Source organism: Phascolarctos cinereus, unplaced genomic scaffold (genome assembly GCF_003287225.1).
Source record: "Phascolarctos cinereus isolate Bilbo 61053 unplaced genomic scaffold, phaCin_HiC Scaffold_725;HRSCAF=1366, whole genome shotgun sequence".
NCBI lineage: Eukaryota > Metazoa > Chordata > Mammalia > Diprotodontia > Phascolarctidae > Phascolarctos > Phascolarctos cinereus.
The window spans coordinates 1426452-1443107 of NW_027556097.1; the positions used below are offsets into that span (position 1 = coordinate 1426452).

Below are 16656 nucleotides of genomic sequence, written 5' to 3' on the forward strand. Positions count from 1 at the left end.
AAAATCCTGTCAAAAGGGAGATAAGGGGGCTCGAAGAATTTAGGGTTTCCTGAGACTGGTAGACGAATGGGAGCCAAAAAAGAAAACACATTTGGGTAAGGTCAAAGGCCAGGTCAGGGCCTTAACAATTAGACAATTCCCACGACTAATGTCTGGCACCAGGAGAAGAAAAAAATGATCTTACAGAAATCTATACTGAACCCTATGCCACCTCCTAGACCCACTACCAGATCCAGGATAGTCTTGTCCCAATCTTAATTACACTGAGAAGTCTTCACGATGGTATTCCATTCACTAATTTTAACTTTTTGCTTTTGCCTCAGAGTTTTCTGGATTTTCTTCTTAGTTTCCTCATGCTGTAGTATATTGATTTGAAGGACTTTTAGACTGTGTGCTATAGACTATACTATTTCATGCTGTTGAAGGACTTAGTTAAAAATTATTAGGGTTTGAACAGATAATGACATTTACAATTTAGATCATTACTAACGTTGCTTGTTTATTCCTTTTCTTGTGAAATTCCCCCCTCCACCCCACTCCCATCCTTTTTCTGAGAGACTGGATGTTTATATACTGGTTGTTAGTCTTTAATGATCACTAGGTATCCCTTAGGTGATTTTTTAAATTGATTCATGGTCATTAATTAATATGGATTACATTATCACTTTTAAGTAGTATTAAAAACTAAGCTATTTTCTCATTTATCTCAGTTCTCTATTTTATGCTATGCGAACATCAAGTGACCTAGGTGTGTATTACTTTGAAGAAGGAAGAGACAAAATTTCTGATGATCAGTATCTAACTTAGCTAAAATAGAACTAAGAAACCAAATCTTCTCCTTTATATTCCATGCCTCAGGTAAAAAAATATTTTTAAACTATCACTTATTATTTGGAACTTTCCTAATGGCACATTAGGAAAACTATCTCATTATTATTTATTTATAGGGGTAGGAACTGGACCTATGATTTCATTCATAAGGAGAACTCAGGTGAAAAAACTATCTCTACCAAAGCTAAGTGGATATTATCTCTGCAAAGTAGTCTTACGAGAGGTATATAAAGCAGAGGAGTCAAACACCTCAGTCAATAGGTGGTGCAAAACACTGATGAGACTAGCTTGAACCAGATTAAAATGTAATTGGGAAATATTTAACAAAAAAACCCCAATAAAACAGATAGTATGATCACATTTTAAAACTTAGTCAAATGTGGCCCACAGGGATCCTTATATAAGAATTAGTGGCTCTGGTTTGTATTTGAGTTTGACATTGACCTAGAGCACTAAGCATTAACCTCAGGGTTAAGTGACTTGACCAGAGTCACATATTTGGGGTGTGTCAGTAGTAGGACTTGAATCCAGGTCTTTAGGGCTCTAAGACTTGCTTTCAATCCATTGTGCCAAACTGCCTCTCTTAGAAATTATTTATTTAACCTTTTAAAATTTGTTAGAAACACATTATCTTCTGTTTGCCAAAGTCCAAGTCTGTATTATAGTCATTTCTGAAATGGTTAATTATCTAACCTTAACTTTTCTTCTGACCTCTATTCTCTTATTTCCAAATGTCTATTGGACATCTTCAGCTAGGTGTGCCCTAGACATCTTAAATTCACATGTCCAAAACTGAACTCATAATCTGCACCCCCCCTTTCCAATATTCTAATAACTTCTCTGTTACTGTTGAGGGTACTTTCATCCTAGGTTTGCCACCTAGGATTGCCTAGGATTGACTCCTCACTCTCTCTCACCCTTCATATCAATTTGTTGGTAAGGTCTTTCAATTTTACCTTTTTTAACATCTCTCAACAATACCTCTTTATCTTTTTTGGCACTGCTACCACCCTGGTGCTGCCCTCCATCACCTCTTTCCTGAGCTGTTGCTATAACATGCTTGTTGGTCTTCCTGCAAGTGTCTTTGCGATGTAGTCCATTCTCCACTCAGCTGTCAGATTTATCTTCCTAAAATGCAGTTCTGACCATGTCATCTTTCTATTCAATAAATTCCTGTGGCTCCCAATTACCTTTAGGATCAAATACAAAGTCTTGCATTTTGGCGTTCAAAGCCTTTCTAACTGACCTTCCCACACCTATCTTGCCAGTCTTCTTATACCCCCTAATCCTCGAATACTCTTTGATCCAATGACACTGGTCTTCCCTGTTGTTCCCTAAACAAGAAACTCCCGTCTCCTGATTCTGGGCATTTTCACTGGCTGTCCCACATCCTTGGAATGTTCCTTCTCATCTCTGCTTACTGTCTTCCCTGGCTTCCTTCAAGTAACAGCTAAAATCCCAGCTTCCAGAACAATCTTTTCACATTCCCTTTTAACTTTAGTGCCTTCCCTCTGTCAATTCTTTCCAGTTTGCTGTGTATGTGGCTTGTTTGTACTTAGCTGTTTGAATGTTATCTCTCCCATTTTATCCTGAGCTTTTGGGAGTAGGGCCTGTCTTTTGTCTTTCTTTGTCTCCTCTGTACTTAGTTCCAGCCGGGCACTAACAGGTGCTTAACAAATGCTTATTGACTACTGACTTTAAATTCTCAGTGCCTCAGGTAACTCTCTAAGAAAATAAATTTTGGAACAATTGCTCATCTGCATTGATAATGAGAGTTATACAGGTGAAAAATTATGAGATAGAACCAAAAAGAAAATGGAATATGGTTTCTGTTACACATAAGAATATAGTTATGACCTAATCAGTGGTTGTATGTTTCTTATAACAAGCGTCAAAACATTCTGAATTTTAAGTTTGCTAATTTTGGAGAGGTCAGATAAGAATTGAACTCCCTGACCTTTATTGTCTAACCCATAAATGAACTTGGAACTAGGAAATGCCATAACTGGAAGCAAGTACTGTTATATTGAAAAGTTAAGTTGTAGTAATGTTTGTTGTGTTTCATTGTTTTAAATAGGCAGATAAGAATCTTGCTTAACAATGATGTGTATATTGTACTACAAAGAAAATATTGTACAATATTTATATTATGTTAATGTGATATTCTAAAGTTGTAACTGATGTTATTCTGACTAATTTATGCTTTTAATTTACCTTTTGGCTAGGAAAATTATTTCCTTTACTTTGGTTTTAAAAATTATTTTATTCTAAAACACAGGCTAGCCTCATCAGTTCCATGTAACTTGAAATCTTAATGTGACTATTCAGTACATAACTAGTTCCAGAATACTATCTTGATTCAATAAGCACTAGAGAAAACTTAGCTGACTATTCCAAGGCAAATGAGGTGAAAAATATAAGGATGCTTTCCAGAATAGTGGGATTAGTTCACAACTCCACCAACAATGAATTAGTGTTCCAATTTTCCCACATCTCTAGCTTTTATCATTTTCCTGTTCTGTCATGTTAGCCAATAGGTATTATACAATAGGATAGGTGTGATATGGTACTTCAGGGGTGTTTTGATTTGCATTTCTCTAACCAATAAATTTAGAGGGGGCAGCTAGGTGGCACAGTGGATAGAGCACCAGGCATGGATTCAAGAGGACCTGAGTTCAAATCCGGCCTCAGACACATAACATTTACTAGCTGTGTGACCCTGGGCAAGTCACTTAACCCTATTGCCTAGCCAAAACAAACAAAAAAAGTGATTTAGAGCATTTTTTTTGGATATGACTATAGGTAGCTTTAATTTCTTCCTCTGAAAACTGTCTGTTCATATCCTTTGGCTGTTTATCAGTTGGAGAATGACTTGTGTTCTTATAAATTTGACTCAGTTCTTTATATATTTTAGAAATGAGGCATTTGTCAGAGATACTGGTTGTAAAAAATCTTTTCTCAGTTTTCTGCTTCCTTCCTAATCTTGGTTGCATTAATTTCCTGGCTTTTTAAATGATAGAAGATGAGCTTTGACAGCATCAGTTATGATTCTGGAATGTGGTCTTGAACTTGAGAGTCATGTGTCTGTACTGTCATTGAAAACACTAACTTTTCTATTTCCATGACACACATCTTTTTAAGACCTAAGTTGGTCAATTAATTATTTATGAAACCACACTTTTTACATACATTTTCACATCCTCCATTAGAATAGTTTGTGGCATAAGTTGATAAGCATTTATCAGAATTTTAATCTTGAGAGTTTTCTAACCCCTTTAGAGTATTTATCTTTTCTGTAAACTCTTATATACACACCTACAAAACTTAAGGATGTGGTTCAGAACACATTTGGCTTTCCTTTACTTATTCATTACAAATATAGATATGAGCCTTAATGTCTGTTTTTGGCTTTCTAGGACTTGTAAATGCATCTAATTATAGCTAATCTCTCCATATTTTCCAAAAGAAAAGCATGAATGAGTTGGTCACTTTCTTTGCTGAATTCTAGGTAAAAACTATATTATTTTCCTGATCTACAAGTCTAGTTACGGTGTTAGGAAAATAAAAATTAGTCTAGCATGACCTGTTCTTGATGAAGCTATGCTTGCTTGTTGTGATCACTACTTCCTTTTTGCAGTTGTTCATTAAGTATTCTTTTAATAATATGTTATATAATTTTGCCAGGAAACAAAGTCAGGTTCACTTGCAAGTTCCATATTCCTTTATCTCCCTCCCCTAATCCTTTTCCTCCCTAATTACTGACAGTGACCTAGTAATCACATCTACTAAGTTATTTCAATGCATGCAAGGGATGTACAGAAAATGAAGGGATTGGACAAGAGTTTTAGATTGAAATCTTATGTACTTGAGAGGATAGTGGGAAGATTGTGTGTCTTAGGACTTGGAATATCCCAGATCCCTGATAGACACCCCAGTAAAGCTCTAAAAAGGCAACTGAACAATAAAACCGAAGAGAAAAAGCTGTAAGCTCTTCTGTACAGTCTAGGAGTGCAAAAAGAGAATGCCATAATCTTTTGGAATCTCTAAACAGAGACAAGCCAGAATCGGTAGAAGACTGTGTGTGCAAACAGCAACCCATGGATCCAGAGCAGGAAAAAGAACCAAATGCCTCTTCCAGGACTTAGGAAAGCACCTGGGAAGCAAAGGTGCTTTGGGGCTTTGCAGAATATCTGCTACCGACATAACCAGTAATATCTGGTTGATTCCTGTCAAACTTATAGCTAGAGATAAAACTAACTCTGGTTTTGGGAGTGGGCATAGAAGAGGACAAAGCCAAAATATAAGACTAGCCACTAGGAGATAGCCAAAACCTGTGCATTTTTGTGAAAATCAAGAACTATTCTTAGTCATCATATCCATGACCAAGTACGGCCTGCCTATACCATCTAGGAATATGGGAGAAAATAACTTCTGATTCAAACACAGAGGCCTAATCCAAACACTTGAGGCTGGAGATAAGATTAAACTGAAGAACGGGCTAAACTCAGTGAAGAAATATTATGGACTGAGAATTCAAGAAGTCATCGCAGAAGAAAAGAGTACTAGAAAATAAGTCCAATTAAAATGTCTGGCCACATGGACTTTAGTAATATCTGGGAGAAATGAAGCAAAAGAAGGTTTAACTCAAACAATTATATGTGTGTATTCACATACAGAGTTTGGTGTAGAAATTAAACTCAGTAGGAAATAGATGGGGATTGGGGGAGGGTTTAAAATAGAGAACAGTAAGAGGAAAGGAACAGTTATAAACAAAATTCTAGCATAATAAGAGTAGATTGGGAAGTAGAAAATAAAAGGGAAAGAAAGGAAGAAAAAAGGAAGGAAGAGAGAATAAAAACCTATTTTTAGGGGGATTGGAGGTAGGAGAAGATCAGCAGAGAGTAAGATGTTACTTCACTTATAGATCAGTAGTATTAAGCAAAATCCTCTTGTAAAGAGAGATGATTGGGAATGAATAAAGGAAAAATGCAGAAGGACAGGATCAAAGGAAATAGAGGATTAATAATCATAACTAAATGTCAGTGGAATAAAATCACCTCTAAAATGGAAGGTTTACAGTTGAAAGCAAAATCCATCAATAACAAGAAAAGCAAGGGTAGCAGCTGTGATTTCAGACAAAGCAAGAGTTAAAAAGAGATAAGTAGGGAAACAGCATTATGTTTAAATAAATAATAGATAGCAAAGTAATGTTAATACTTAACATATAGGCGTTGAATAGCATAGCATCTAAATACCAAAATGAAAAATCAGTCAAATTATAGAAGAAAAAAATAGATGGTAATCTTATAATAGTGAGGGACCTCAATGTATTCCTTTCAGACCTAGACAAATTTTAACAACAATGAAGTAAGAAAGAAGGTAAGGACCTGTAATATTTTGGATCACTGATGATTATTTTCTTTCTATGATACAAATAAGGTTTTGGTATCTAAACCAAGCACAGGCAAAAGCAGAAAAAATATATATAGATCAGTATTCCCAGTAAACATTAATGCAAAAATATTAAAGAAAACATTATCAGAGGCTACATCAACACATTAAAAAAGATTAAACTCTGTGACCAAGTTAAATTTGTGGTATGAATGCAAGTTTCATTCTATATATGGAAAGTGATAACTACAATCAGTCATATTAATAACAATAATTATAAAAACCACATGATGATATCTGTAGATATTGAAAAAAGCTTTTTTAAAAAATCAAAATCCAGTTAACCATTTCTGTTAAAAACATTGAACTGCTCATGAATAAATGGACCTTTCCTGGAAAGTGGTATCTCTATTATAAATCAAGTACCAATGTCATATGTAATGGAGAAAGACTAGAAGACTTAACAGTATGATTAGGTGTAAACTGAGGATGTTCATCACTACTATTATTTGATAATAGGTCTAGAAATGCTAGACATAGCAATGCAAAAAGAAAAAGAAATTGAGATAATAAGCATAAGCAAAGAAAAAATGCAACTAACTTTTTTGCAGGTGATAGATAATGGAATATTATTGCACCATAAGAAATGATGAAAAGAATGATTTTAGAGAAAGCTGGGAAGAATTGTATGAACTGATGAAAAATGACATGAAAACAATCAGTACAGTTTATACAATACCAGAAACATTGTAAAGGAAAACAATGTGGAAAGACTTGAGAGCTCTGATCTGTGCAAAGATCATCCACGGTCCAGAGGAGAAATGATGAAGCATAATATTCTCCTTCCTGACAGAGGTGATAGACTCAAGATTGAGAATAAGGCATACATTTTCACATATGAGAAATGGAGGAACTTTTTTTTTTAAGTAGGCATATTTTTTTTGGGGGGGTGAAGCAATCGGGGTTAACTGACTTGCCCAGGGTCACACAGCAAGTAAGTGTAAAGCGTCTGAGGCCAGATTTGAACTCAGGTCCTTCTGACTCCAAGGCCGAAGCTCTATCCACTGCACCATCTAGCTGCCCCGACATATTTGTTATAAGGGGTTTTTTACATTATGAGTGTGGAGGTAGGAGGAAGAGGGTGGTATAGTGTATAAATATGTATAGTGTTAAAAAAAAGGTCATTGAAGCATATTTTTAAAAATACACAGAAGAGAACACAAGGAAGTCCAGAAAGAACCAAGACATGGAGGGTGGTAGGGAAAGATTGGATTTAGTTTATATTTCAAAGAAAAAAAATATTACATAATAGTGATTTACAGTTTCATTTATAATCTTTCTGTTTTTCTATGCACAGAGATATGCTCATTTTATTTGTTAAGAATAAAAAGTAAATGAAAATTAAGAACAAATAAAACTGTAATTAGAAAAAGAAACTTTTTTATACTGGTGACCCAATAACAATTTTTTACATAAAGAAAATTTATTATACTAGGTCAAGGATGTTTAAGGTATTTAAGTGCAATCTTCATTAGTCAGCTTACCACTCATCGTGGATCCCAGAATTAAAATGTAAAATTGATCATTTGTAGACAAATACATATTTTAATTAAAACGAAATACCGGATATTTAACAACTGCTACTTTCCCACATCTATTATATCATTGCTATGATATTGGTGATAAGTAAAATATAGTATGGACTAGTTAAAATGGTTGAAGCTGATAAATACTTTTGAATTTGTTTGTGAGGTTGATATTCAAATTACTGCTTTCTTGATAGGATATGTGTTAAAAGAATCATAGAGATATATAGGCAAAATACTTGTTGCTATTCAAATTAAATTATAATGAATATGCATTGAATGTTGTATTGATTTAAATTTTTAAAAAAACTTCATGGTTTTTATTTTTCAGTCCTGAAAATGGGCCTGTCACTATAAGTCAGAAAACAGAAAATGCACCTTCAACAGAGCCAGTAAAGGTATAGTTGATTTAACAAATGTGTGTGTGGTAGTGGAGGGAGGGAAGGAAGTACTAGGCTTGTTATACTTTCTGCCTTTTAAGTTTCTCAGATTCTGAGACATTTATTTTAACTTTCAAAAATAGTGAAGTATCGTTTTTAGTCCAGATTGTATTTTACATTTGTATGGATGGAAAAAAGACTAGGGAGATTAAATTTAAAGTAAGTTTTCATCTGAAGTTTTTCTCAAAAGTAAATAAAATATACTATTTTAAAACATTTTTTCTGTGAAGAATTTTGAAGATTATATAAGATGGCTTATATGATTATCAATTCAATTTAATGCAAAAATATACCAGTGTAACCAAGAATTTTTCATCTGGGGCAAAATCATTTACTTATTTCCTGTTCTTGGAGGTACATACAGCAACAGAAGGAACAGTCTGGGATAGGGACTAATGGAAGCAGAGGGCGAAGTCTAAGAGTCAGGGACTTCAAAATTGTTCTGGGAAATATGAAATGTGCCACTGACTATGAGCTTCCCATAAAGAAGGATCACTTCAGGATCCATTCTCTCTGGGAACAGAGGCTGGATTGCTCTGGAAATAAGGTGTACTTCGGTGGACCTTATTCTTACCAAAGAGAGAAGTTCTTAGTGGGGCACACAGAAACTTCACTGACAAAAGAGACTAGACTTCTTTGGAGTGAGAGAATTGTTTCTATTGTCCAGAAGTCAATGTAGTTTGAGTTGACCTGGTGCTGCCTAGGTAGAATAAGTATAAGTTAATTTTTATAAGGGGAAAAGTTGCATATCTTCCAAAGTCGTCTTTAGCTTACTGGGAGAAGAAAATCTCCCTCCCCAGGAAATATCCTTCCTCTCCAATTTTTAGCATCTAGGCATTAGCCTTGGTTGTCTTTGCCTCATCGCATCACTAATGTACTTGACTTCTAGGAATTTCCTTATAAAGGAGGTAGTTTGTCACAAGGTACAAGTCTGTTGGTTGTGGGGGGTGGGCCAGGAGAAAAAGAGCCTTGGAAAGTGATGGTGATATGCTTTAAAATGAATAAAACATTTTAATACAGTTTTTACAATAAAATATTTGGAAGAGAAAGGATGAATAATTAAGAGTAATCTCTGAAAATAATTTAATATTGGATTCTATGGTAAAATAAAACAGAAGCCCAGAAAATTCAAAGTTCTGTTATATATCAATGTCTTAGACTAGAGGTATCAAACTCATAGGGGCAAAACTCCCTAGTGAGGCTGGAACCAGATTAAAATATAATTGGGAAATATTTAACAAAATCAAAAATAAAATAAAACACAGATACTGCTAGTTTTTCTAAGTCAGTATGCTGGCAAGTATCTATTTCTGTTTTGAGTTTTATACCACTTAGGTCATCCTCTTTCTTGTTCTTTGCAAGTTCACAGTAAAAAGAAAGTTTAATTATTAAAAACAAATCTGGAAAAGAAGGTACAGTGACCTTTTGCTTTTGCGAATGAATAGTGTATGGTTTTACTTATTCAAGTTGGAAATGAAAATATTCTTTTGCATAGCACCATTACATGTTGATACCTAATTAATGAATCTTATCAAAATTTTTTTCCAAGTATCCTTTTACATTCTGTTTACCAGGCAAAAAAGCTGTCACCTAGAGATCAACCCAGTGATTTGAGATTATAGTAATTCCATAATTTAAAAGCCTTTTGGAACATTGAGCTGCTTCACTTTATATATAACTAATATATGAAAATAACTAATGGCTCAGTGTTAATTATATCCAGATCTCATTCGTTCCTTTTATTGACTTTGTAACTTTGGGCAAATCACTTAACTTTTCTAGGTCTCAGTTTCCTCATCTGTAAAATGAGGGGGTTGGATTAGATGGCTTCTTAGGGTGTCTTCCAGCTCTAAATCTGTACTATACTATGAACTGTTAAGGCATTAAATTGATCATTGATATGAATTGATTGATATGAATCAGGAGGAAATATCTGATATTGAAAACATTTCTACATCAATCTGATTAGTTCCTGAGGAACCTATTCTTTTAAAAAAAATTATAGAAGTAAGGCAGGTCAAAGACCTTAGTCTTCATTTTCTTTGATCTACCTTTTATAATTTTTTTTAAAAGAATAGGAACCTTGGGAATTAACGAACATTAGGTAGAATGAATTTGTTCTAGAGCCACTGAGTTGCATTTCGTGACTCCTCGGTATCACTAAATATCTTAGAAATGGAGAAAGGAGAAATACAGTAATTCTAGGATGCTGAGAGGAAAATGATTGAAATGGATTGATGGGGTGCAGACTTGCTAGGAAGACAAACTAATCTGGAAAGGGGGCCTAATAGATTGAGAAAATAGGTAGCAGTTGAGGAACTGAGTCGTGAAAAAGAACAGGTTAGAAGAAATGAAGATGTGAAAGAGATGAAAGGAGAAGAGATTATGGTCAAAGAAGAGAGACTTAGAACTCAATATTTAAGAACTAGAACAGTTCTAGTGATCACAAGATCTGTAATAATATTTGCATTAGTTAGTGTCAGGGTACTACTTTAAAGATGGCCCAACTGGAGTTGAGATTGTTTAGGAGATGTAAAGTCGGTCTATTAGAAGTAAAAAAGAAAGATAGTAGGAGGTGGTAGAAAGAGTACTGGACTTTGAGTCAGGAGATTTGGGTTCAAATCTTAAGTTTATTTTTTTACAGTGCTTGTAATAGAAATATATAGCATACATACAAGCTCTAATCACTGAGGAAGTTCCTTTTTTTTAGTCACAAGTCATTGAGTATTTAAAAAAAGTTCAATTCATCCTGAAGAACAAAAGGTCAAGAATATAGAGGGAATTAATGAAATGAAATGCAAAGGAAGGTGGCATATCTGTACCAGATCTAAAACTGTGTTATAAAGCAGCAATCATCAAAGCTATTTGGTATTGGCTAAGAAATAGAAGGAGGATCAGTGGAATAAGTTAGGTACATAAGACACAGTAGTCAACGACTACAGTAATCTACTGTTTGATAAACCCAAAGACTCTAGCTTCTGTGATAAGAATTCATTATTTAACAGAAACTGCTGGGAAAACTGGAAATTAGTATGGCAGAAACTAGGCATAGACCAGCATCTTACCCTGTATAGGTAAGGTCAAAATGGGTACATGGGTTAGACATAAAGGGTGATGCCATAATATGCAAATTAGTAGAGCAAGGAATAGTTTATCTGTCAAACCTATGGAGAGGGGAAGAATTTATCAGGAGATAGAGAACATTATATGTATAATTTTGATTACATTAAATTAAAAAGGTTTTACACATAGAAAACCAATGCAACCGAGATCAGAAAAGAAGCGGAAAGTTGGGAAACAATTTTTACAGCCAGTATCTCAGATAAAGTCTGCATTTCTAAACTATATAGAGAACTGAGTTAAATTTATAAGAATGTAAGTCTTCTTCTCTGTGCCATACACTGTGTTAGGCACTGACCCTTAAGGAACTTGCAGTTTATTAAGGGAGAAAGTGTGTAATATATACATAAACACAAAATAAAAGCAAACTGAGCAATGAAGGAAACTAGGAATTTAAAGAGTCAGATGTGAGGAGGTTGTGCTTTCCCAGCATAGACCGTGCAAAGGCACAGTCACCAGTTTGACTAGATTGTAGAGCAGGTTAAGGCGAAATAAAGTATAATGTACCTGAAAAGGTAGATGGACATCAGCCTGTGAAACACTTTACTGCCAAAAAGAGGAGTTTGTTTTGGATTATAGAAGCAGAGGAATTGGACAAAGAGAGAAATATTTCTTCTTCTAGGATAATTTTGTTATTATTTTGCATAGCTCTTTACAACACCTAGGTTTTAAAATTAAGTCTAGATAGTAGAAATAATGAATCCCTTGTTATATTATTCAAATTTACACTTCATCTTTCCATTGGTCTGGAACCAGTGACCTTGTTTTACATAATTATAACTTCAAATAATACGAATTTGAACATGTGAGTATTTCAGGGGATTTATTATTTGTACTAATCAGGACCTAACTTCAGTCCAGTTGATCCAGCACTGAATTTATTTATTTATTTTTCCCTTGGGAGATAACAAGCATTTATTAAGCATCTGTTTGGTGTCAGACATCGTGCTTGTCTGGGGATACAGAGAGAAATGAAATAGTGTCAGTAGCACTGAATTTATAAATTGATTCAAGTAGTTTCATTATTTGTACAGTATTGATGTAGCCCAACCACAAGCAACAAACAAATATCCATTTATTTTCTTCTATTATTTCTGTAAGAAAGTCTTTTATATATATCTTTTTAGTGTCAGCAAATGGACTTAGATATTTTCTGCATTTTTGAATGCTATTTTTCTATCATTTACTCCTTGTTTTTGTTATTGCTGTATAGAATTGCTTTTTGATTTTGTGAGTTTATTTTGTATTGTACTACTTACTGAGGCCACTGTCAGGGATTTTTTTTGCTGATTCTATGGTGTATTCTAAATAAATCCTCTTTTGATAGGGATAATTTTGTCTCCTCTTTGCTAGTGATTGTCTTTAATTACTTTCTCTTACGTTACTGATGTTGTAAGCATTTCTAGAACTATGTCAAATAGTAGGAAAGATAAGTAGCATCCTTGCTTTATTCCTATATTTTTTGGGAAAATTTCTAGTGCTTCTCCTTTGCAAGTAATGCTACTTTTTGATTTTAAGTACATACATTTTATCACGTTAAAAATGACTTTTTAGTTTTTTTAAGAGTTAATAAGTTTTGTTTTTGTTCTTAATATGATTGTGTCAATTTTTTTCCAAATGTTGAACCATCCCTTGTTTTTTGAAATACTATATTTCAATGTCTCTCTTGATTTTTTTTTTTGATGGCTGCAGAGCAGTCCTGAGCTATTCAAAATCACATTACTGTATAGTTGAAGGCCCTTTTCATAGGTGATTGTAAAATTTGTTTGGCATTTAAATTCTAAAATTTAACAAATGGTTTTAAATATGAAGTTTTACTCTAGCAACGATGTATGCATTAGATTGATCAGTGCTTTGTTGACTGTATTCAAAATTTCTATGCAGTTTTGCAGTTTTCTTGGATGAAATTTAGAGTTTTAAAGTTATCATTTTTGGGAGACCTGAAATTATTACATTTTATGCATATCCAGTTTTTAAGGTCAGTCATTTTGGATTGTATAGAATTTGTGTTGTGTTGTCATTGTTTTACTTTTTGACAAATTTTTTTCTTGTATATTTTTCAATGAATCTATAAGTCTCTTTTTAAAAAGCCTCCGCTAACTTTGAGTAGGTTCTCTACTCTAAATTATTTTGTTCGTGTGATTTTTACATTGAGAACTCTGATTGGTGATCCACTTTCTACCTCATTAGCTTCTTTTGCAAGTTATATTTCTTTCTTTAAGTGTTCTGGAGTTTTAAAGGTGGAGAGGAAGCAGTCCGACCAAGCTCCCCTCCATAAAACTCCAAGTAGAGCTAGAAAATGTGCCTTACTGAATTCTGATGGATGGAGAAATCTAGACAAAGTCACAGTGAATCATTTGCCTGGCCCAGGTTTGCACAGGGACACTGACATGTCTGAAGACACTAGGATTGGGCTCTGGCCAAGAAGGGACCATTCACAGAACACTATAGTGCACTGGGAGAGGCTGTGCAAGAGGAGGTCCCAGACTTTTATCTGGGTACCCTCAGACCTATGCCAATGCACCATGACAAAGAAAGGTGTCAAATGGCAGCTTTGTTCATTGCGACCCAGTTTTTGGTCACAGATCCAGAATGGGCTGTGTAGGGGCCTTTGCTTAGGGGTGAGTTACTGGGTATAAAGGCCCTGAGTGGTATACCAAGAAAGGAAGAAGTTTAGCAAGCAGCTATGGTATGGCTCAGAGCCTGGGAACAGAGCAGAGTCTGAGTTTCTAGCATCCAACCCAACCTGCAGAGGAATAGTCAAAGCAGGGATCCCAGACCAAAGGGGAGCCTACTAATATGTCACTCTGAATCAAAAGAAAGGCAGCCAGGTAGGTCAATGGATAGAGTGCCAGGCCTGGAGTGAGGAAGACCTGAGTTCAAAAACTGCCTCAGACACTTTTACTAGCTGTATGGCCCTGGGCATTTAACTCTGTTTGCCACAGTTGTCTCATCTTTAAATTGTCTGGAGAAGAAAATGGTAAACCACTCCTGTATCTTTGACCAGAAAACCCCAGATTGGGGTCATGAGGAGTTGGATACAGCTGAAATGAAGAACTAAAAAAACTTTCCAGTTTGCTTATAGGGGCTGAGTCTAGCAGCAGTATTCTGTTGCTTGGACCAAAACCCAGGGTCAGGAACTTGCAGACTTGAAGACTTGAAGGTCAGAGGGGGACTTAAGTAGAGTTTGCCCTGGATCAGACTACTTTGGGAGCACTGAAAGTTTGCAGGTCCTCAACCTGTGCCTGAGAACTTGGGCTGATATAACACTCAATACCCCAGGAAAGTACCATCAGTACCAACCCCACACCTTCCCTCAAGAAGTTGGCATCACCTGGCTCTAACAAAATCTGAAGTCAGGAAGTAGTCTGGAAGAACAAGCCAACAAAAAAAGAAACTCACCATCAGGAGCTGTTCATTGGCAGGGATACTCAAGAGAGAAGCACAGAAAAGAATGACCTCAAAAAGTGAAGCTTCAAAGAAGAACATAGCTTGGGCAAAACTCAACTAGAATTCTTGGGAGAGATTAAGCAAGGGTTTAAAATAGTAAAGAAATGTTTTTATAAATGAAATAAGAATGCTGTATAAAAAAATTCTATGTAAATTATAGCCATGGAAGAAATAAGAGCTATGGAAGAAAGAATAGGACAAAAAATTAGCAGTTTGGCACAAGATATACAAAGCTTTGTCCTGGTGACAACTTCTGAAAATAACTCCAGGCAGCAAGAAATGTTAAAGTCAGGTCAAAAGATTGAAGAAGAAGGGAAAAAAAGAAGAAAATGTAAGATATTTTACATCAAGGAAAAAAACAAAAAGCTCATCTCAAAAATAGATTAAGGAGAAAGAAATTAAGAATCACTGGATTATCTAAATTACATGACGGAAAAAAAATCAAAGATCAGTTGACAGTTTGAATTCAACATTACAAATTTTAAAATATGGCAATTAAGAAGTTAATTTATTAAAGAATTAAAAGCAGCCAAAACCCCTGTTATTGCAGAATCAATATTCTTCACTTTCACCTACCATCACCCAGCACAGTTCTGTCATAATCATTTCCCACCAGATGCATATTTTGGTAAATTATTGAGTTCAATGATATTTGAAATTTCAGAGTTTTTGCTTTGGGGGTGAGAATTTCATTGCTGTTGCCCTTTTGTTTTGTTTTGTTTTTATGTAAGCTCTAGAATTTCACCTCTGTAGGCAACTCCCAGTAAGGTTAATTCCCTCTGCCAGTGGCAGACTAATATCTGTTCTACAGTTTATAGGTTTAGAGATTTGCCTGCGGCACAAAGATTTTACAATAAAGTTTCTGTCAAAGGCAGAGATTTGAACCTAGTACATTCAAGCCAGCACCCTAATTACAACAAGTTGTCTTTCAAAAGTTAGTCTTTAATATCAACTCTTAGCTTAGGCAAATCACATTTTAGAGTGAACTAAAGCAAGTAAATTTAGTTGTTTCAATAATAGTTAAGAAGTATTTATTAAGGGCCTACTATATGTATACCAGGCACTGTACCAAGCTCTGGGGATACACAGAAAGGCAAAAAATTAGTCTCTCCTCTCAAAGATCTCAGTCTACTGAAAAAACATGTAAAAAAAACTATATGAAAATAAACTACATACAGGATACATTGGAGATAATATATATTTTTTTTAATTTATAAATTCCTTGCTAAGGAATTTAAAACATGTCTACTGTCCAAAAACCAAACAATTAGACCTTAAATACTATATGCTACAAGTTTTTTTTAAAGGAAAGATTTATTAATTTTAAAGGAAAAATATATCCAACTAATTTTGATCTACCTATGTGGTAAATATAACAGACTCATTTTCACAGTTTAGTCTTTGCCTATGATCAAATTCATGATACTGAAGTACGTGAATGATCAGTGTGCATTAAAAGGTATTAAATATATTCTACTCATTCCACGTGCTGTCCCCCAAAAAATATTTCTTGCACTCCAGTGTTCAAGTTTCAAGGTTTCTATTCAGTGCCCTTCTTTTCATCAGAAATGCTTAGAATTCTATTTGATTTAAGGCCCATTTCCCCCCCTACATAGCTGGTTAAGATATTCTTGGCTCTGATGCATAACTATACATGTGTAACGTATATTGAGTTGCTTGCCTTTTCAGTGAAGGTAGATGGAAAAGGAGGAAGGGAGAAAATTTGGAACCCAAAGTTTTAAAAACACATGTTAAAAAAGAAAATTGTTTTCACATGCAACTGGGAGATAAGAAATACAGGAAATGCAGTACAGAAATCTCTCCTGTCCTGCAGGAAA

At 34.7% G+C, this 16656-nt stretch overlaps 1 protein-coding gene across 1 annotated transcript in view; it reads left to right on the plus strand.

The window, feature by feature from the left end:
- The window catches only part of CRYBG3 (crystallin beta-gamma domain containing 3), a 146285-nt gene that overhangs the window by 15712 nt on the left and 113917 nt on the right, over positions 1–16656 (plus strand). The window contains 1 exon segment of the mRNA XM_020977949.2: positions 8140–8206. Within this exon segment, the coding sequence (XP_020833608.2) occupies positions 8140–8206 (67 nt within the window).